At 38.0% G+C, this 22122-nt stretch overlaps 3 protein-coding genes across 4 annotated transcripts; 1 reads left to right on the top strand and 2 right to left on the bottom strand.

The window, feature by feature from the left end:
- Positions 1 to 170: 170 nt before the first annotated feature.
- On the bottom strand, positions 171 to 7014 carry slc52a2 (solute carrier family 52 member 2). The gene is made up of 4 exons (XM_042435485.1): positions 6713 to 7014; positions 2810 to 3665; positions 2543 to 2666; positions 171 to 1636 (listed from the first exon to the last, which is right to left on the bottom strand). The coding sequence occupies exons 1-4, from the start codon at positions 6843 to 6845 to the stop codon at positions 1427 to 1429; spliced, it is 1323 nt and encodes a 440-aa protein (XP_042291419.1). The 5' UTR covers positions 6846 to 7014; the 3' UTR covers positions 171 to 1426.
- Positions 7015 to 9370: 2356 nt separating this feature from the next.
- Positions 9371 to 15293, bottom strand: LOC121913349. The gene is made up of 3 exons (XM_042436042.1): positions 15201 to 15293; positions 12491 to 12557; positions 9371 to 12131 (listed from the first exon to the last, which is right to left on the bottom strand). The coding sequence occupies exons 2-3, from the start codon at positions 12549 to 12551 to the stop codon at positions 9559 to 9561; spliced, it is 2634 nt and encodes an 877-aa protein (XP_042291976.1). The 5' UTR covers positions 12552 to 12557; positions 15201 to 15293; the 3' UTR covers positions 9371 to 9558.
- Positions 15294 to 15336: 43 nt separating this feature from the next.
- On the top strand, positions 15337 to 21880 carry fbxl6 (F-box and leucine-rich repeat protein 6). 2 transcript variants are annotated; one of them, XM_042436043.1, is made up of 10 exons: positions 15337 to 15422; positions 16877 to 17506; positions 18266 to 18424; positions 18500 to 18563; positions 19200 to 19331; positions 19654 to 19761; positions 19878 to 19991; positions 20267 to 20498; positions 20901 to 21141; positions 21298 to 21880. In XM_042436043.1, the coding sequence occupies exons 2-10, from the start codon at positions 16956 to 16958 to the stop codon at positions 21425 to 21427; spliced, it is 1731 nt and encodes a 576-aa protein (XP_042291977.1). In that variant the 5' UTR covers positions 15337 to 15422; positions 16877 to 16955; the 3' UTR covers positions 21428 to 21880. The 2 variants fall into 2 exon arrangements, with proteins under 2 accessions (XP_042291977.1, XP_042291978.1); XM_042436044.1 differs by having other exon boundaries at positions 15350 to 15403.
- Positions 21881 to 22122: the final 242 nt, after the last annotated feature.

The raw sequence follows: 22122 nt of genomic DNA, 5'->3' as shown, positions 1-22122 counted from the left end.
ATAATCTGATAAATCCAGTGTTCATACCATACCTATAAAATATGATATATCAGTGCTTTTCAAAACTCATGCTGGGAACAGCACTAAGGTTAAATGAAGTCCCAGAGGCAAAACAGCCCCACCACTACTGATTGAGTATGTAAAAAAAACAAAAAAACAACAACTTTGGATCATTTTCAACAAATCTTTATTGTTTACCACTGATATTTCAAACTACACTTAACAACAGTCTTCTGATGTCACAAACATGGTGTGTATGTCATGCTGAACACAAAGTATGCCTGACAATCAACTGAAAAAATCAACAAACAATGGCTACATTTATACAAAAAAAGTTTTAAAAAGCACATCGATCACACACAGGTATTGGACATTATTGAATCCAATTACAAATCAGCATTAACATTGACGGATGAGTAATAACTGTTTAAAAAAGCAGGCTGTCCACTATAAAGTTAAGGCAAATTTCACAAACTCTTCTTTTGTAAACTCCTGAAGAGTTTAATAGTTAATACAGTAAATCTGATGTGCTGTAGCAGCATGGTTAATAAAACTGACTTTTAAAGGTAATAGTGTATATCAAAGATACACATAATTACTTCAAATACTGAAATGACACAATCCCTTGTTTACCAGAAATGTTGCATTTGTTGTTTATTACTTTACTACTCCCAAAGCCTGATATTGTTCCCTTGAGGCGACACAGCATTATTGTATATGTGAAATGAATGAATAAACATCCCAAATAACTTGTAAATGCCATAAAATGTTTGTATAAAACATTTTATGTGTAAAAAAAAATCATATTTAAGTGTAATCAAACGGATGAGGTAGCCATACATTTGAAAATAGCCACTGAAATTAAAAAATGAACACTGATTGCTTTTATGTTGAGATTGGATTGTAGTTAGGATCTAGGTGCCCACTGTTACTTCTGAATATGAATATTTCTTATTAATTAGACAGAGGAGCAACAAATGTGGTTGAATAAGTTAACGATTGTGTCCCTGAGTAAATAACTTCACATGATCCGTTGTAGTGGGAAAAAAATCCAACAGTAGCGTTTGTTGCTTTACTTGTAAACAACTTCAGCTACATAGAGATTCATTATAAATACCACACAAAGCACATTTGGTATTACTGCATCATATGCGTTTTACATCCCCTTGGCCAATGTGCAGCAACACAATGCTCCCATTATGAGGGAATGTTTTTACTTTCACAAACTCAGAGACCTCTAAATCTGAAGAGAATGCATCATCTGAGGCACGATAAGAAAGATGAGGTCAACAAAGATCTGATGCGTCATTCACAAACCCTCAAAGCAGGGTTCATAACAGTCATTTCCCATGAGGAATGAATGGGAGCTGTGTGTATAAAAAAAAAAAAAAACAAATTAAAAAAAACTTAACATATCTGGGTCATGCTAACTGCAGTTATCCACGCAATCTTGTGCCCTGGAAAACACCTGATAGACGTTGACCAGGGGGAACATGGTGAGGGCCCCGATAAGAGAGCCAGCCTGTATAGAGATGCCGCACCACAGCAGGGCGGCGTGGCCCGCCTCGTGAAGCAAAGTCCCAATCACCACCTTCAGATAGGAGAAGAGGCCGGTGAAAATAATACAGGAGACGACCTGTAGAGGGCACAAACAAGTAGATGAAGTAAGTCAGACATAGAGAGCATGAAGGAAATTAGACAACACTGAAGCTTCTGTGTCGTGGAGCTCTGAGGTCTGTTCCAGGAGGAGGGGTCAGTGAAAGTTTTCTGAGATTTTGAGATAAGGGAAACACAGATCTTATCTGATGCAGTCGGTGTTAAAGATCATTGATTTACAGAGATTTACGCCTGGGAAGGAAGATCAAAACCCCAGTCAGGTATTATTTCGTTATCAGAGGACTATCTTTACTGCTGTCACCATTTTTATGCTCACTCGGGCATTTATCTGAAAAGCGATCTCTGTCACACACACAGGTTTCACCCTCAGCTCAGAATAAAATTTACTCTTTGCCCTACTGGTGTTTTTTTATTTATAGCACTGTGATGCAATTTAAATTAGTAAGACAGCTGGTCAGGTCACAAGAAATAATTCTCCTGCACTGAAACATAAAGTAGACATCTAAAAAACTTTAGATGTCTGCTTTATGTTTGGATAACCTGGACCGCTTTAACTGACAGTTTTCTACTGGTCTGATGGCACAAAAATGATTAAATGGCTTCCTGCATGCACAATCCACTGTCACACCAGGTCTTACACATAGTGTTTAAATGTATAATGTCTCCACAAAGCCCGCAACCACAAACAAAAAAAAAAATTATAGATAATGTTACTGTCTACAGCAGGGAAGAAAAAAATATTCAAGAACTTTGTAAATGAAAATCGGGACTTTTTAATACCTTCTACAACCTTTTTTGAGGAAAACTGAATGCTTCACTTTTTATCAAATGGTAAAAAAGGGTTTTAATATTGCTATCAACAACAAAACTCACATATGATATCAGCACTAGTACTGAAAAATTTGAAATGTGTATCACCACTCACCACTAATGCCACACCAGAAGGGTTTCCCAGGAGGGGAGGACAGGGGCTGAGTGCTGCTAAAGCCATTAGATATGCAGCAAATACTCCACCTGCTAAAGACAAAACACCCAGACCAGTGGAGGACCTGGAAGACAAAATGAGGCAGATCATAAAGCTTTATATAAGTCACAATGACCAAATGTAAAAAAACAACTGACTGTGCTCTTATGAATATTTAAAAAGTTGTTTGACTCAAATAAAAGTACAAAAATTGAAGTATTTTCTCACCTCATGACAAAAAACATAGCTAGAAAGCAAGCCAGGGGGTTTGCTATGTTGCCAAGCACCACAGAGAGGTGAAAGGTCATGGTGCCGTAGGGCAGACAGGAGAAACTCTGGACGGAAGGCAGGACCCCGTTGGTGAGGGCGTTGGACACCGCGAGCAGCATCAGCAGGTAGATGTTGCGTTGTGTCCAGAACGTCTGAGGGGGTAACTGTTCCTCCATCTGCACCTGCTCCTCGGACACCGGCGTCCCTCCGTTGTGTAGCGGGTGAGTCTCCTCTCCGTTCTTTATCACCGCTGCGTTGTCAAACTCTTGCGGCGGCGCCTCTTGCTCCGACGCCGTCTGTCTTCGTGTCAAAGCCAGAAAGCTTAGGGCCGAGACTGACAGCATGACGAACAAGAACCAGAAAAAGTTCTCTGCCGGAAAGCTTTCTTTTAAATAGTTTGGCTGCACCGTGCCGTTCACAGTTTTACACTCCAGCTTGTTAACACCTTGTCCTAAAGCCACGATGCAAGGGAACAAGGCGCTTAAACCCTGACCGATGAAGAAAGTACGAATATACTGAGGGGGGTAGCGGAACATAAAAGGCAGGAAGGTGACGTTGGACGTACAGGACACGAAAGACAACACAAAGGTGAAGAGCAGGAAGGGCAGCGACCTTTCCTTTCCTGCTATTGTGACGGTGTGTGACCAGAAGACAGCTAGAAAAGCAGACGCCACCACCGCCAGCACCTGGATGCAGTGGATGACGACACGTTCGTTTAAACGTCCCGGAGCACAGTGGTGCGTGATGGTCACTGCTATCGGACCCAGGTTCCCAAACGCTATCAGCACTGAGAGGTAGGCAGGCAGGTTCCACTCTAAAACAAGAGAAAGCAATTATCAGTTATGGTAGTACGGGACACCAAACATAACTTATTTTGAATTATCCAACCAATATTTTACATTTTATGGTTCATATTGTATTCTGTGGATCCTCAAATGCATTGCTTTTCTTGTTCTATGCATGTATTTTATTGATTATTGATAACAGTGTAACAGTTTAAAGTGTATGACTGATTGTTGCAGCTTATAGTAAGAATAAATATTGAGTTTAATGCATGACTAAGGTCTATGACTAAAATGTCTTTTTCAATAAACTTACAGTACACTGACACTGACAGCAGTTTTTTTTTTTACAGATATGCATTTGACAACATTAAGTAAGAAATTATAATTAATTAACTATAATTAAATTTACACATAAGACCGTTTTAAGGAGAAACTGTCAGTAATGGGGATATGATTGCCACACAAGTAAAGGCACTCATTGATAATTTTACTGTAGCCATAACTGTCAAATACTTTTAGAGATTCAGCCTTTAAGACCAGGGGCCTGTTTCAGAAAGCAGGTTCAACAAACTCTGAGTCAAACCCTGAACTCTGAGTTGATGAACCCCGAGACAGGAAACTCAGAGTTTTTGGTTTCAGAACAGCTGATCAGAGTCAGTTCAATCAACTCTGAGTATGTTCACTCTGAGTTAAGCGCGTGCGTGATGAATTAAAAAAAAAAGCCATCATCTACGAGTGACCATGGCAACGGGTAAATAAAAGGCAGAGCCAGTGGACTTAGAGATATGAATGCATGTGTGTGCGGACGATACACGTTTATCTTTAAAAAAAGATAAACAGGAAAAGTGTCAATAAGTTAACACAATAAAGTTTTATTCAGTGTCGTCCATTAATTCATCATTTAGCAGACTTACATTTCCTTAATGATGATAAAGTGGAATCTGACTGTGTATAAGGCTGCAGCTACATTATATTTTAAATATATTTGTTCAGCTTTAATCTGATGGACAAAACACAGGAAGCAGCAACTAAAGATGAGAAAAATAGTTAAAGATTTAAAACATACGTAGATCAAAGACATAGAGACATGACTGTAGCTCACAGTCTGATTAGTAATAATGTGTTTGGTGATTTGTACTTGAAAAGGCGTTGTGGTTAAAATACAGAATATTTAAAATTTTTAGACGTCTATTTGTATCTCAGCTCAACAGCATTCAGTGACTTAATTTCAGCTTCTTCAACAAATGTAGTAAATTTAAACATTGTCACTGAAATGCTGTTAAAGCACGTTAAGATTATGCTCCCGATTTAAAAATCTCATTCTCAAACTACATTCTGCAGCCGCACCACGATCCTGCTCACTCAACATATTAACATCTACAATATCATAGGAATTATGTTCCATCAGTGCGACCAATCACATCATGAGTGATAGAGATAATTATTCATTGATCCCACGTGTCTAAAGCTTCATACCGATTGTTTAAATTTGAACTGAGATTACACATCATGTGCAATAAACATTTCAGCACAGGAGCTGCTCTAACAAACTAACAGCTGTGTTATAACAGAAGGACATTCAGAGGTTTTATTCTGAGCTGAAGGTGAATTAACGCTGTTTAATATCTGAACGTGAGAGAAAAACCCGCTGTTCAAAGAAATGCCTGATGCACATAAAATCCAACCAGGATTTAGATTGTGACAGACAGCAAAACTCCGTTTATGAATGAGCTTTGATACGGACTGAATGAATGAGGAAATGAAATAGCGTGTCTGGTTCTATAAGAGGGAAGAGACAGAGAGAAACTCAGGGTTTGTTGAAGAAAACCTACCAACTGCCAACTGACCAAAAGTTTAATTTAGCTCTTTTTTCTGGAACTGAAAACTCAGAGTTTTCACTAAACTCACTTTCTGAAACAGGCCCCAGTAACGTACAGTAGTAAATCACTTGACTGTTACATTTATACTTAATATAATGTTAGGATTTTAAGCGATTACAATACAATGACAAAAAAAGTAATTTGAATTCATCTGCCAATCATCTAATGGTAACAGTCACTATTTATTATATTACTACATATTATATTATTAGGGTTGAACAATTCATTGAAATTTTATCGAAATTGCTATATGGCCTACTGCAATTTCCAAATTGGAGGAGGTGCAATATATCTTATATATATATGTACAATATACTAATATTTCAGGGGAGCCATAGGTGAGGAGAAGGGAGAGCAACTCTCACAGGTGCAGGCACCTCTTCCTCTCCACCCATTAGAGATGCACCCATCTGATTCAGTCCTGATGCTGATACCTGGGCTTTGGATATCAGCCAATACAGAGTACCAATATCAGTGTTTATTTAATAAGCTGTTATGCCTCACGGCGTGGAAGAGACTGGGATCATTCTTTTATGTGTAAGGCAAAATCAGGCTTGACTTACACATTGCTATCCTAACTTTGTAAAGCAAAATGTAAGAAATAAATACACAGATATTAATTTACTGAATTGTTATTTATTAAAAATAATAATAACTGATAGCTGATCCAAGTATTTGAGTCAGTATAAGACCGATATCCGATATCAATATCAGTGCATCTCTAATTGAAGCACAGTACTTGATTCCATCCCTGAGAAGAGGAAATATAATGAACTTAATGCTGTTTATTACTGTTTAAATCATTGACATATATTATATATACTATATTATATATTCATGCCAATTCAATGTAGTATTCAGTTTAAATGTGTTAAGCTAGCTGGCTAGCATTACTTGGCAGATGCTAACATCGTCAAATTTGGGTTAAGCTTGAATAATAATAAGAAATAAGGGACCCAAAAAGTGTAAATATATTATAATAACTGGTGTGAAGTCACTCCAGTCAGCAGCCACATGCTGGCAGGTAAATTATGAAAGAAGCTGGTAGATTTCAGACACAAAATAATGATTTACTATTGGGTGGCTGGTGAAACTGAACATTTATCTATCAGCGGCTGGTAGATGTTCACATTTTAAGAAGTTAATTTCCCACCCTGAGTAAACATGATATCATCTTAAGAAGTTACCGCACTGACCTTCGGGCAGCACATTGACAACCACCGGGAGCTCGACCCACAGACTGTTGACGGAAATCCAGGAGCCCACGGCGAACAGAGCCATCAGCCCGTGGGTCACCGCTTCACTGCTCCACCAGCTGCCGGACATCATGCCGCTCACTCCGGCAAAGAGGACAGAGAATACGCTGCTGAGCCGGTCGCCTTTGTTTGGACAACACACCGACAATGTGTTACCCTCCACGCTGCAGTAACCTGAAGAATGGTGGACCCTTACGCAAAGTTCCCGCCCCCTTCGGATGCCTTCACGTACACTTCATAACTTCCCCTTCTCAACTTTATTGAAAACAGTCAAATAAAAACAAAAAACAAAAAAACAAACAAAAAACCCAATAACAAATAAACAAGTTTGAGGAACAAAAAAAAAGAGGAAACGAAGTACCAGGGAATTCAAATATGACATAATATTTTTTTTTTAATTTTGGTCACGGGATTGTGCAACAAGCTTTTTTTTTAACATTCATTAAAAACAAATGACATGAAGAAAAAAATAACGTTAATAATCAAGTAAGATAAGTCAATAGTTTTATGTTGTCAAAACTGTTTGGGTCTTTGTTGCTTTTTTATTTTGCACGTTGACTAGAGAATTATAGAGCTCAATATCAGTTAGAAATAAGGTAAAGTTTGGTTTTCTATTGGTACATTTCATTTTATGCATAAGGAATTTGCACAAAAAATATATATATATATATTATATTAATAGTTGGATTAAAAAGCTAACATTCTTGACCAGAGTTATTCTCCAAATAAATTAACATTACTACCATAAAGCATGGCCATTTGACCAGTTTATCTAGATATAAAGTTTTGCATATCAATCCAAAATCATTTTTTGTCAATACCACAACTACAGTTTTACAGACGATTTGTTCTTTTATGAAAACCACAAATTATACCCTCGGTAAGTAGCCAACTCGTGTTGCTACATATATGCATATATTTTCATCCCTTTCATTCAAACATAGTGCGTTTGCAGCATCATGGGCAACTGTATCAAGCTATTCCCATAAACTATTTCTATTATTCGTACGTTGGCTGTTCGACACAGACCCACAAAACCAATTTCTGACCTTAACTGGAGGGTTATACCTAAACATAACAATTCACGACCCATCCTAAAATTACCCGGTTCTGCTCGTCGTTGCCGTGGACCCGTCGTTACCGCACTGTTCATGCTCAATCTACTATAAATCTCTGTATTCCCGAGAACCGTGAAGGCACCATCCTCGCAGAGCTCGCTGGTTGAATAAAAGGGGTGTGTTCGTTTCCTAACATGCTGACAACTGATGCGGGCGGGATCTGAGAAACGCAAACTCGCTCAAAAGGGTTTTCCCCATTAAAATATCAGACTAAGGACATTTATTTTACAGGTCTTTTCTTCAAGTGATTTAGAGATACTGAGTGGCTGTTAATATGTTTATGTTGTATGTGCTGACATAAGAAAACTATTTATGACTTAAAAAACAGGAAAGGCAAGTTTACTATCCATTGTTTCCCATACCATTGTCCAACTACCATAAGATCAAACCAAATAGCAGGTGTTCATGAGATTCACAGACCCCATCATCTCCTTTATGAGTCACAGGGGGTTTGGGTGCTCCCTTTTTGGCATTATATCTGAAAAATCATAAAGCTTTGACATTTGGCACAGTGACCCCAATAAGCCCCCTTGGTTGCTATTTTCTTGAGCCCCTCCCAGTCAATGCTTTTATAAGCATGAACTCAGTGGCATTGCTGGTGCCTGTGATGCAACCACACATGCCTTTCTAATATGAGAAACACAAGGTTATTGTGTGACTGACAACAAGCAAAATTCAGACTAATGGTGGAAAATAGAGACATGAACTTAAACTAAGGCTAGGCAGATTTTTTACAATGATCTCATATTGCTTATTACCAAAAACTTAATAACTACACATTAGACTACTCATTCCTCTTTTATCATAGAAGTTGACAATGTAAATACAAACAAAATATGAACAAAGAAGATATTTATTTGGTCAGTGGTTCATATAATATTTTTTAGTAAGCAATCGTTACAGACTGCCAACAGCATGATCAAAATGGGAACAATGGTGTATAAAAAAAGAATACAGCTGACTTTTTAGCAACAAAATCTTTCTAGAAAACTACTTACAATACAATGGCATGAAAATTAGTGAGCTATTTCATATAAAAAATATAAGAGCAACAAAATCGAACATAACCTTTTTCATTTAGTGGCGTAGAAAATACAGTTTGTATGTACAACACATATGGCAGCAGTTATACATTATATTTTGATTGTGTGGAAAGGCTTAGGTCATTGTAGGTATTTTTGCTTAAAAGGACCAGTGTGTAAGATTTCGGGGTATCTATTGGCAGAAATAGAATATAATATTCATAAGTATGTTTCAATTAGTGTATAATCACCTGAGAATAAGAATCGTTTTGTTTTTGTTACCTTAGAATGAGCTCTTTGTAGTCACAGAGGGAGTGGGTGCTCTTCCGCGGAGCCCATCATGTTGCATTACCATGTTTCTACAGTAGCCCAGAATGGACAAACCAAACACTGGCTCTAGAGAGGGCCTTTTGTGTTTTTTCACGAGTTTCGAGGCCACTGTAGGTTCTCCTACCCGCTTAGGAGGGGTGTTCAGTTGGTTGCAATCTGCATACTCACCACTAGATGCCACTAAATCCTACACACTGGTCCTTTCATTTGTAAACACAGAATCATATGAGGAAGTCACATATTGACAAGATTTCCCTCCCCTGGCATTTATCACACTGTTCGACAGTATCACACTTTTCAGATGGAATTGAAGCTCTCATGTGCTGTTGCTCTCACTCTGAACAGTTGCATCATCTGTTGTGTCGTGGGACACAACAGATGATGGCTTTGCTTTTGTCTTTCTAGGGGCTAAAACAAGAGAGTACCCAGGTTTAACACGAGGAAGTGCGAGCTTCAGCTTCAACACCATGTCTGTTCTGTTGAGGAAAACACAATCCAAGTGTTGGTCTGTGTTGTTCAGAATCATCTTCTGGTACAGGATCTCACAGCGAACTGCTTCCCGTTTTTCAGCTCGGGGTTTTCCATCGAAACGTAGCAGCATTTTGTCGACATCCTGTTGTGATTTGCATGGCCCTCCATTTCTGTTCACAGTAGCTATTATGTAGTCCCTATCCATGTTCTCCTCACGCTCTTCTTGATCCGCATCCCGTCTCCAATATCCCCTTCCTGTCTTTTCCTTTTTACCACCGTCAGTGTGGGAATTCTTTTTAGCTTGCCAATCAGATGAGTCATCGGAGCTATCATCAGATGAGCCAGACCTGCCATTATCTTCCAGAGAGCTATCCGAGTCTGAGGACAAGTGCTTCTGTGAGGAGCGCTTGGAAGACTTGTCAGGTCTTTTCTTCTTGTAAGGGTACTCGTGGCCAAAGGGATATTCTGCCATCAAGACAGAAAATGTGCAACTTACTAGTTGCAAACTCAAATCTGAAGAGGGGACTTGGGAAAATTTTCCTCCTGGTAGGAAATCCTTCAGGTGTTCCTCTGTGACGGCAGCAATCACCTTAATCATCCTCTTCAGACAAGCTCTGATTAGGTCTCTATTTGTGTGCCAATGACCACAGTAAGGAAAAATCCCATTAAATGTTTTCTCCTGCAATGGGAACTGCAGAAAAACATTCGTGGCCCCTTCCGGCTCCAGCAGTGTTGATGGATCTTTAGACCAATCAAGGAACTTTTGGTAGAGACAGAGCATGTACTGGCTGAAGAGCGAGTACTCTCCTCCACTTTTCAGAAGCTGCCAGTAAGGACCAAGGATTTTGCAGTAAACAATAGCCAGAACACACACAAAGCTCTGAATCACAGAATCACTAGCATCGGCAGCAACACTCTCCAGAATAACGTTTGGGCATTCGTCATTATTCAGTGACAGCAAATCAGAGAAGAAGAGAGCGACCTCTTTGTGATGGTGAATAAGACCGGCTGCAGCTTCAAAGTAGTTGTTGAATCGGTTTGACTCATTCACTGCAAGTCTGGAGGGATTGTTCTTTTCTTCACAGAAAGCCACCCAGTGTTTTCTGTAGTTTTGTGTATCAGGGGTGCGAGGGCTCAAGATGTCACAAGCCATGTGAATGTAGCGTGAAGTTGCACTTTCTGACAAATTCACAAAGTTACTGAATTTTGGCAGCCTGTCACGGCCTAGTTTTTCTCCTGTTGACTGAGTGATCTCCTTCTCAAAGATCATAATCTGCTGCTCAATGGCATCATGCACGTCAACAAGGAAATTGGCGTTGTAGTGTAAAAACACCACAGGAGAGGCAAGTGAAATATCTTCACTAAATGATTCGAGTTTTTTCTCAAACTCTGCCATGGCTGGGTGCTCCTTGCATGTTAGAGTATACTGATTTTTGAGAAGATCCAAGGAAATTTGCTTGCAAGCTGTAGTTTTCCCACCGTACACACTTGATAGCTTTTGGACAGACAGCATTGCAATGTCAAGCAGGGTCAGGGATTCTCCTTTGTTATCTGGGGTTTCTTCTCCACTGTTGTTGGATGCATCCAAGTCCTCATCCTTTTCATCACGCACAGAGGGATGTTCCTTAAATACTACTTTCCTTACAACTCCTCTGTTCATCTCCGACTCCTCACTCTGCGAGATTTCATAGCTCTCATATTCCTCCTTGATTGTCACTTTTTCAATATTTACAAAGTCATCTCTTTTCATGCGTTTCTTCACAACGAATTTCCGTGCGTCAGGTTTTTTCCGCACCAGTTCAAATGGACTTTGGAGTAGATTTTCCATTGCTGCATTCCTCCTGTGCCTTCTTGTTTCATAATTGCGACAACACAGTTTTAACTTTTTTATCTTAGCCCTAAGGACTTTATATGCCTTCTGAATATCCCCATCCTTACAAAACTCAGGGTTGAAGTTTTTAAGCCAAGTAACTAGAACGACTGGGGCAATTTTCTCCCTGAAGACAAAGTTGCTCAACTCGAGAATCAATCCATTTGTGACTTCAATTGATTGAGCTCGCTCTGAAAAATCCCTCATTTTCAAAAGATGTTCTCGTTCAACTCCAATGCTGTCACATATTGGGCCAACAAAGTTAAAGTTGACTTCTGATTCCAGGAAGGTAAGCCTCGCATCACTACCCAGACTCAATGTTGTTGCAATGCCTGTTTCAATCAAACGACGAAAGTCAGCTGACTGATGACTGGGGAAGATTTTCTTCAGCCATTCCACGACAGCAATCCATGGAAAATTATTGTCCTCTCTCAGAAGTCCAACTTGAATCAATAGTCTGTTTTGGCAAGGCGCCTTATCAAGCTCTAATCCTTCCCCCGATTGAGGACCAATGAAGTCTGCAACAAGTTTCCAATAGTAATCATCTCCTGAAAAACAGAAAAGTTAGCAAATGAGTAAAAAAATTAATGCTTTTCTAGTCAGGGTGGGTTGCAAATTGTACATGAAAGGATGGGTGGAGATGGGGACTGCTAAAAAAATGCGTGATTGTTTTGGATTACATTTATCTACTTAAGCTTTCATTACATGACAAGGTAACCACTAGTGAGACAAAGTTATCTAGAAGTTTAGAAATTATGCCACAATATACAAAAAAATAAGGAAAGAAGGAAAATCTTTTAGGGTATGAATTGTTCAGCAAGAAAGGTAATATATGGAGAATTAGTTCATAAGGTCAATTTAATTACAGCTTTACTAATGGGCCATTTTACTCTTTTTTTAGACTTACTCAGATTAGCCTCAGTTACAGCTGCTTTTCCACAAAGAGAGAAATCTTCACCCTCCTCCATCGTAAACTGTTTTAAAGAGAGAGACAGTTAATAACCTTCAATCCTCGGCATCTGGAAGTATAACCATTTGAAGCAGAAAAAAATGTGTGCTGTCAAAATGCTCGCTTGTTACGACCAAATGGCATCCAGGTGAAGTAATACCTCAAATCAAGTCAAAACTGTTTAGTTCAATTGTGATTAGTGTTTTTTCATGACGGTTCGCTATTGCTTTTATATTGACTGTGATTGTGCAATACAATTAAGGACAGCTATTGTTATATCAGCTTGCCATACCTCATGGGCTCATTTACTTTCATTTAATAAAAAAAAAAACCAACAACAATAAACCCCCCACATCTGGAGACAAATACTCATTAAAAAGTATTAGGCAATCACAGAGAAACAATGCTATAATGGTGTTGAGCAAAACTGCATCAGGGCACTAATAAAAAGGTAATAAACATGAACAATTTCTTGTTATTTTCAGTCAATGTCTCACATATTGGAGACAGAATAGGAGTAATTGGCGTCTTAGAGAATACATCACTGCAGAAAAATGGCTCCCCTTAACACTAGGGAGTGGGCAAGTAGTAATAGTGATTAGGGCTGCAACTAACGATTAATCTGCTGATTATTTTCTTGATTAACCGGTTTGTCTCTAAAATTTCAGAAAATAGTACAATCTTAAAATGTCTTATTTTGTCTGATCAACAAAAAGATATTGCATTTATTATCATGTATGACACAGAGAAGCTTCATATCTTCACATTTGCGAAGCTGCAACCATCAATATTTATTTATCTTAAAATGGTAAATTAGACTTTGCTGCATTGTATCTAAATATTTGAATAGTTATGTAAAATGTTTCAGCCAATTGTAGGTGGTGCTGTTATATTGTATTATGCTGTACTCTACTCTCACTGATATAAATGTGGTGGAGAAAATATTGGAAACACTTCTCAGTATAACACAGTGCAATTCAACAGCATCAAACCAAACCCTCCAAAATGACACATAAGTTGAATCTAAACATTTCTTCAATCTGCAGTGGTGGAAAGTAACTAAGTACATTTACTCAAGTACTGTTCTGAGTACAGTTTTGAGATACTTGTATTCTACTTGAGTATTTCCATTTTATGCTACTTTATACTTCCACTCTATGACATTTCAGAGGTAAATATTGTACTTTCTACTCCACTACATTTATTTGACAGCTTAAGTTACTTTTCAGATGAAGATTTGACACAATGGATAATATAACAAGCTTCTAAAATACAACAAATTGTTAAAGATGAAACCAGTGGTTTCCAACCTTTTTGGCTTTTGACGTCTTACAAAAAGCAGTGTGTAGTCGGGGTCACATTTCAGATGTCTATGAGTTGTTAACAGCTCCACCAAATAGTGATTTTTCCCTCTAAACTTCTCACATGGTTTCATTTCTATAAATGTTCAAATGATCCAATATTTCACCAAAAATCAAAGATCAGAGAAAAAGCCTAAAAACTGAAAACAGATTTGTGTATCAGAACTTTGTTTTTTCTTCTTTCCTCTCCCATTACTCATCCCACAACTCCTCAGATTTATCTGGTGACCCTTTGGAGGGGCCCGACCCCTAGGTTGGGCACCATTAGACTAAACTAGCTAACTGTATATAAAGTAGTTGAAACTAGCTCCACCTCCAGCAGCTACATCAGTAACATGCTGCTCTAACACTGATGCTTCAGTATTAATAATCTAATGATGTCATATATAATAATATATTAGTCAGAGGGACCAGATGAGTATGTTTATTATAATACTCTGAGTTGTATTTCAAAGTGAATGAGCTGTGTTCTGACCTGGAGCACAAAAACAGCTAAAATGATGGGGACGTAGACAAAAAAAGCCATTTCCACATGTAAAAAAAACTTTCTGCACATTAGGTCTAAGTTATATTACACAGGGGCGTCTCCGCAAGTATTAACCAATGAAAATAAGCCAAATCCATGCTTGACAAACGTGAGTCTTTACAATTCCTTATGACAATGAATTATTTTCCACCACGTTGGTAATTCAGTTCTTGATGTATTGTAGATCTAACGTTGATACAAACTCCTCTCTTGAGCATCTAGCAGTGATTATAGCCGAACTATCGTGATTCTAAGTCAGACAAAACTTTTTTGTAGTCCACGTAGATCATAAAGCCTTGATCTAAGACGACTCAATGAGATAGGTTGAGAAATGTAAACGTTATAGTGCTTTTTATCCAGAAAACCTGCAGCTCCCCATTTACTTGTATTTGTTTACAGGCCTACGATCCAGCGGCCAATGCGGTGTCTCCGTATAAATGTCTATGCCTTATCCCACCACTCCTGGATATGCTAAAATACATGTGCACACATAAGACCTAAGTATATATGTGTTGCTGTCTCATTAAAGTCAAATATACACAACAAGCCAAACGACCCCTGTGGTTAGCAGCCTGTAATTGTACGTTAAGCAGATATTTACAGAACTGAGTGCTAATGCTGCACTACATGCTAACATTAGCCATATGAGCAGCATGCTATCTGCAGGAGATACAGCAATCTAAAACTGCAGTAATCTGTGAATAACACCAGGCTGGAAAATCTATGCTGCAAAGTAAAAGTGTGCACGTAATGAAAATAAACTTTTAGTTGCAGTTCTTACCAAGAATCAGCACCGCCGTGAGACTGTAGATGCGTCCAGGCGTGAGACTCGTCTTCTTCACAACATTGGAACAGTGCGCTGGCCTGTGATTGGACAGTTTTACCAAAAGGCGGGTTGTTGTCGAAGTCTCCACCAATCGCGGTGCGAGTGTGAAATGCATTGTGGGTCTAACACAACTGGATGTTGAGAACTAGCAGCAGCAGGTAATAGATACGAGAACCGGTGAGTTTAAAATACTAAAATGTTTCATTTCTGAAAATTCCGGGTATTAGTAACTGTTTTTTGTCAACGTGACCGTAACTGTGATTTTTCTGTAGCGCTATGCTGCATTTTGCCTCGTTAACTAACGCAGCTAACAGCTAACTGTAACATACCGAACAGCCAATGTAAAGCAATACACACTAACGTTAGGTAACAAATTGACGTTGTCATTGAAACGTCATTGAAAACGTTGCTGGATTATGTATGTACATTATTTGATAGTGGGGTTTTTTGTCAAGTTATTCAAATTAGTCGGCAAACGCTAGGATTTCTAGGATAGGTCTGGCTTTCCGTTTACAAACAATAGAGGATGCGCACACAGCTTCCGGTAACGTTAGAAAACAAAACACTTTGGTAAACTATAACATGAGTCTGAAGTACAAGCACAGACGTATCAGCAAAATATACTGAAGATATCAGAAGTAAAGCTACTCATTACGCAGAATGTAAGCAGTATTTTAATGTTATTGGTCGAGGCTGAGCTAGTTTTAAACTACTAATCTACAATAATTCAACACATTTTAGATGGCATGTGTTTGGTATGTGGTAACTAGTTGTTACATACATATTATGATGGGTAATCCATCCACTATATTGTTAAAATCCAGAACTCTGACCAGATCACTAGATGCAAAAAGCAATCATTTACTTTCTGTTAAAGGGTGCATTTCATTCTTGTAATTTTAAGCATTTTCCACCCACTGACTTAGTGATTTTTGCAGTTAATATTGCATAACAACTACAGCTGCAGTCGATTAATAGATTTGTTGCCAACTATTAAATTAACAGCCAACTATTTTGATAAACTATTAATCATTTTGAATAATTTTTTAAGAAACAAATGTCCAAATTCTCTGGTTCCAACTTGTTCCAACAAATGTGAATATTTCCTGGTTTCTTTAGTTCTTTATGGCAGTATACTGAATATCTTTGGGTTGTGGACTGTTGTGGAGAGAACAAGACATGTTTGAGGAGGTCAACTTGGGCTTTGGGAAATCTTCTCTCATTTCATAGACCAAACAAGGAACTGATTAATCGAGAAAATAATCAAAAGATTAATCAGTAATGAAAATAATCGTTACTTGTAGCCATAGCTCCTTATCATGTACCTGAGGGAACCTGAGCTTGTGCTGGACTGAACTAGACTGTACAGATGTTCTTGATATTGTATCTAACCTCTGTAGCCTCTTTGTTTGCTGCGAAAGCTTTTGTGTGACACCTACAATATACCTACAAACATCTGTATTTAAAGTCATGATCTGACATCATTGTAAGCTTCAGAAATGTAAATTTTGTTGTATTTATATTCACCCCACTCATTTTGTTGCATTTCTTTTTGACATTCATATTTATACTCGATAGATAAAAACCCCCCACACAGATACAGACTGATTTTATTCTGATTCTATTTCCAGGTGCTAATATGTCACTGCTCTGCCGATGTCTGGTTTACTTGGGATCAAGCTTGTGATAAAGACTACATAGCAGCACACAATGGATTCCACTGAAGCAGAAGTTGCAACCCACGGGGAAGGAAGTAAAGACACTGTACCAAGCACATCAAACGTATCTGATCAAGGACAACATGGACCAAAGTTGAATAAGGCATCTTTGAAGAGGAAATCTGGCACCGCTACAAATCATAAAGCTAAGAAGCATAAAAAGGCCAGAGTCAAAAGGTCTGCCCGACCTAGCTACACTGTCCACGAAGGGGAAGATATGCTTCTTGTCATATCTAGTAGTACTTCACAGTATGGTGATTCAACCTGGGCTCCCAAAAAGAAGGGAAGCAAAAAAAAGAAACTAAGTAAAGGAAAGGGGAAAACTGTTCAGATTAAGAAAAAAAAGATAGTCCGTGCCAAGCCAAAACTGGCAAATAACACTAACAAAGATGCCAAAGTTGTCAAGGAAGAAGAGGACACGTCTTTGTTTGTGCCAGAGAAAGCAACAGACAACAGATGGGGTCAAAGTCTTCCTGAGGAGGTGCTAATCAATATTTTTCAGTTGGTGGTCATACAAGACGGTGCGGTGCCATTTCTGTGCAGGTAATAAACACAAGCTTGATTTGATGTACAGTATCTGTGAGAAGTTAATAAGTTCATGCTGTGACCTGCTTCAAATACAGTATATAGGACTGGTAGATACTGTATGTCAATATTGTAGTTTGATGAATTTGAGGAATTATCATTATGATATGATTCTATCATGTCATCGTTTCACAAAATTCTGCCTTCCAAATTAATGATTCCAGTCAAATTTTAATTAAAAAACCAGCCAAGTTTTACACATGAAAAGAGTTTGGTCTGATTCAATGCATAACAGTTTTACATGTGTCATTGCCTTGAACACCAATTTCATTATTTTTTATACAATTGTTGTAGCGCAATTTGAGCTTCTACTAACAATATTTTCTTAATCGTTTAAATTGCTGATTATATACTTTTTTATAAAGTGTCTTGTGTCTTATTTTGTCTGACCAATAGTCCAAAACTCAAACATATTCAATTTGCTATTATAAATGACCAAGAAAATCAGCACATTTTCACATTTCAGGAGCTGGAATTACTACATTTTTGACATTTTGACCAAAAGATTGATTAATGGATTATCAAAATTGTTGCTGATAAATCTTCTGTTAATCAACAAATCGTTTGAGCTCTAACTGTGTTGTAGCTCTAACATTAATATTATTTGTATCATTATATCGATTTCAACCATATAACCTATCAGAGTACTGTATAATTTGGGGACCATAAATAACATCCTGAACAATAGCACATGTTTCTACTGTGTCTCTGCTGTAGGGTGGGGAGAGTTTGTCATCTGTGGAACATTGCTGCCTCCAGTCCGGTCCTGTGGCGCAAGGTGACTGTAGGTCACTGCTGGATTGCGCCAGGAAAAACCCAGCTGCCTAAAACAGAGGAAAAAATAAAGAACACTTTTAATTGGCTAGCACAGAACAGGTCAGTAAGATAAGTGTGGGGTTTTATGAAGAGGCCTGACATGTACATGATGTGAACTACCCTCTTGTTTTCTAGACTCTCCCAGCTGCGAGACTTCTCTCTCTGTCACTGGACAAAGAATGCTAGCTATGCAGTGGATGTAAGTCATCAAGACTAGATATCTATCCTTTTAAACATTATTATTTTGTAGGCTATAGAACCCAAATGATTAACCGATTATTCGATCAGCATTAAATTAATTTGGCAACTATTTTGATAGTTGATTAATTGTCTTAGTAATCTTTAATACAAAAATGCCAAACATTTGCTGCGTTCAGCCTTTCAAATAGATAGAGTACTAGGGAAATATGAGAACTTAAAGATTTTCTATGTCATATATGAGAGTGAATTAAATATTTTTGGGGTGTTGGGACTGTTGGGATAAATCATTGTCTTTCCCTGTCCAAGACATCACCTTGGATGGGAAAATTATTTTTTACTTTTTTTTTCTTTTCTGACATTTTAGACAACAATATTAATCAAGAAAATAATCAGCAGATGAATCGATAATAATCATCTTAATAATGGTCATCTTGTGGTGCAGTCCTAATTGGCTCTATATTATTTCTTTCTTTATTTCTACATATTTTTGGGGAGAAAATAATTCATGTTATGGAAACATTGCCTGATAAATAACAAGTCGCACTTTTTCCAAATCCTAAGAATTAAACCTTTTATCAGTGTATGCATTTTGTATTTACTATGTGTATTTTCTGTTTATGTTGTTTGGATTTAGGTTGTGTCACAGTTCTGCCCTCACCTTCGCTCCCTCACGTTCTCCTACTGCACAGGCCTGACAGCGCGGGCCTTCCAGAGCCTCGGTCTGCACAGCCGGTCTCTGCAGAGCATAAATCTCCAGTATTCAGAGGTAGACCAGTTCAGTAAAAAACGTTGTAGAAAATGTAATACACAGATTACTGTTTAGTTTCAGAGTAAGAAATGATTTGTTTACCAGCATAGCAGCAGGTGCATCCTAAAATGTAAAAATCAGACACTGTCAACTACCTGACAGCTCCAGGTTAAGAATAGAACAGGAACTCAAAATTATGTCTGCATTTTGTCCAAATATTCAATGATATACCAGCCACAGCCAGTATTTCCCAGCAGGTGTTCATTTACCCCCTAAGTATGGTTCCATATAGTGTTGTAGATTTGTAAAAAAAAAAAAAAAAAAAAAAATTTCGCTGTAGTTTCAGGTTGAAGGTCTCCTGGAGTACCTTGAAAATCATGGGAGTCAGATCAGGCAAATCTTGTTCACTCATGGACTAAAGAATGACAGACTTCTGACTGCTATCACCGTAAGCCCCTTTTTCTCTCTCTCTCTGTTATTTTTTAATGTATACATAACATACAGTCCAAGTCAGTGAGCACAAATGAACTTGGTACACATCGCTTGTTGAATTTGTTTTTTCAGAGGGGATGCTGTCCTGATTTGGAGTTTTTGGAGGTCAACACAAAGCTTGACAGTAAAGACTGCGAATTTCCCGTATGCATCCAGGCACTACAGATAGCATGCCCTAAACTGAAGGTAAAAAAATATGTTCTCTGTGCTAAAATGAAATGGTAACTGTGAGTTAGTTTTATCTGTCACTGTAATGCCCTTGCTTTGGAAGTGCAGCACTGCTAAATGAAGAAAATGATCATTATGAATATTTAATTTTGCAACTCTAATGTACATATAGTATGAATTGTTGTTTTGTCTTCACTGTCTTTCGCTCAGTGTGTCAGTATGAATTAGTATAATAAGTATGTGTGTACTGTGTTCACCCATGAAACTTGTACATCCATTGTACTTCCCATTAGACCTTCCGGATGCTGAATGTCAGACCTCTTCATAAGACAATGCGTAATGGTGCTGAACTAACATCAGGCTTCCCGTTACTGGAGGAACTATGTATCGCAACCACGTCTTATTCCTACATGACCGACAAAGATTTGTTGGACATTCTGTTCGGCTCCACCAAGTTGCGGGTGCTGGACCTGCGAGGCTGTTCTCGAATCACACCAGCTGGTCTTGCAACATTACCTTGTCTTGGTAGGCCTAACTCACGAGATTTATAATGTTTACGATTTACTTTATGAGCCTTGGTAAAATTTTAGTTAATTGGGGTAAAGGTGTTTTTAGTGTATTTTAGATATTTTTGTTTAAGTCTGATTTAAAATGGGACCTAATGGGAGCTAATACTTTACTTACTCGTACTCATATCTAATATTTTAGCATTTATGATGGCCTAAGAATTTATTGGAGGCATAGAAATACTTATTTTTAATCTGTTTTGTAAAGCTTAATATCTTTGAGCACTTGTATAAAGGTTTAGCAATTATTTTGAATTCACTAATAATCTACCCAGCTGTGTGCTTAATATCAGTGGTCTGTATTTGCATCCAAAACCCATTTGTTAATCAACTCTACCCTTTTCTGTTTGTGATCCGGCAGAGCTTGAGTGTCTGTTCTGGGGACAATATTTCAGCAGCCATATTGGGTTATCACCTAAGAAGGGACTTCACATGGTGACCCAAAAGTGGAACCAGACACTGCAACAGCTTGACATCGCTAATCAGCTCTTCTCTGAGGAGGACTTGGAGATAGCAATGAGTTACCTTGCTCAGGCAACAAATGCAGACACCCTACGTTCACTCAACCTGAGTGGGACCAGGATCACGCCACCTGCCCTAAGGTACCAAGCTTACAGTTTTCCCCCTTAACTCCAAGTCCAAACAATCTAATAAACTATGAACCAACACTTTCGGGAATAAATGCTTTTAAGAGACAATCTCTATGTACAAAATTAAGCATGATTCAAACATTGTTGTGTCTTTACTGGATTTTGCAGGTCAGTCATCGGCCAAATGACTGCTCTTAGCTACCTCAACCTTTCATCCTGCCGTTATCTTCCAAGAGGGATGAAGAGAGTTTACCGTGGCCAGGAGGACATATGCCAGCTGCTGGACAAAATGGAGTAGTTCTGATGTTAATTTGGTTCAGAAATTGAAGCCTGAACTACAAGGCATACCTTACTGTCTTAAAATATGCCTCTATTTGGATTATGTTGTTCATGTAATGTGGGTATTTTACCCTTCATGAAAAAACACTCCTGACTGTTGCAAGAAAGCAGAAACAAAGGGTTTGAAATTCAGTGAGAATATATTAATGTCAATTAATAATCAGTAAACGCACTGTCTACATGTAGCTTAGGGGTCACGTTGACATGTTGAATTTTGGTTATATGTATATATGACTCTTGTATGAATCTCAAATGTAAACCTACAGTGACACTCAGTGTGTGTACTAGGATTACTTGGATGTAATTTCTTGCTTATTTTATACATTCTTTTTTTATATTGAAAATAATTCCAGACAAAAGTTTTTCAATAAATAATTGAAATTGAAAATAAATGCTCAACATTTCACTCTAATGTTGTCTTATACTTTCCTACCACTAGAGAGTGCTGTAATCTCAAGTTAAATTTACAGTGACCAAATGGAGTCTGTCTTGTTGGGTTCATGTAGTTGTTCAGGACATTCAGTAATTTAACTTTTGATTTCATGTGAGAAACCCATTTCATGCACTTGTTTGAAACTATTTTATTCACATTTAATTAGCTTCATTGTTGTTGCATTGGAAATAGTAAGGGTGATTTAGGGGTTCTAGAAATTT

The sequence above is a fragment of the Thunnus maccoyii genome, chromosome 15 (assembly GCF_910596095.1).
Source record: "Thunnus maccoyii chromosome 15, fThuMac1.1, whole genome shotgun sequence".
NCBI classification, from domain to species: domain Eukaryota; kingdom Metazoa; phylum Chordata; class Actinopteri; order Scombriformes; family Scombridae; genus Thunnus; species Thunnus maccoyii.
The sequence above is the reverse complement of the archived record's forward strand: the minus strand, read 5'-3'. Positions and strand labels throughout refer to the sequence as shown.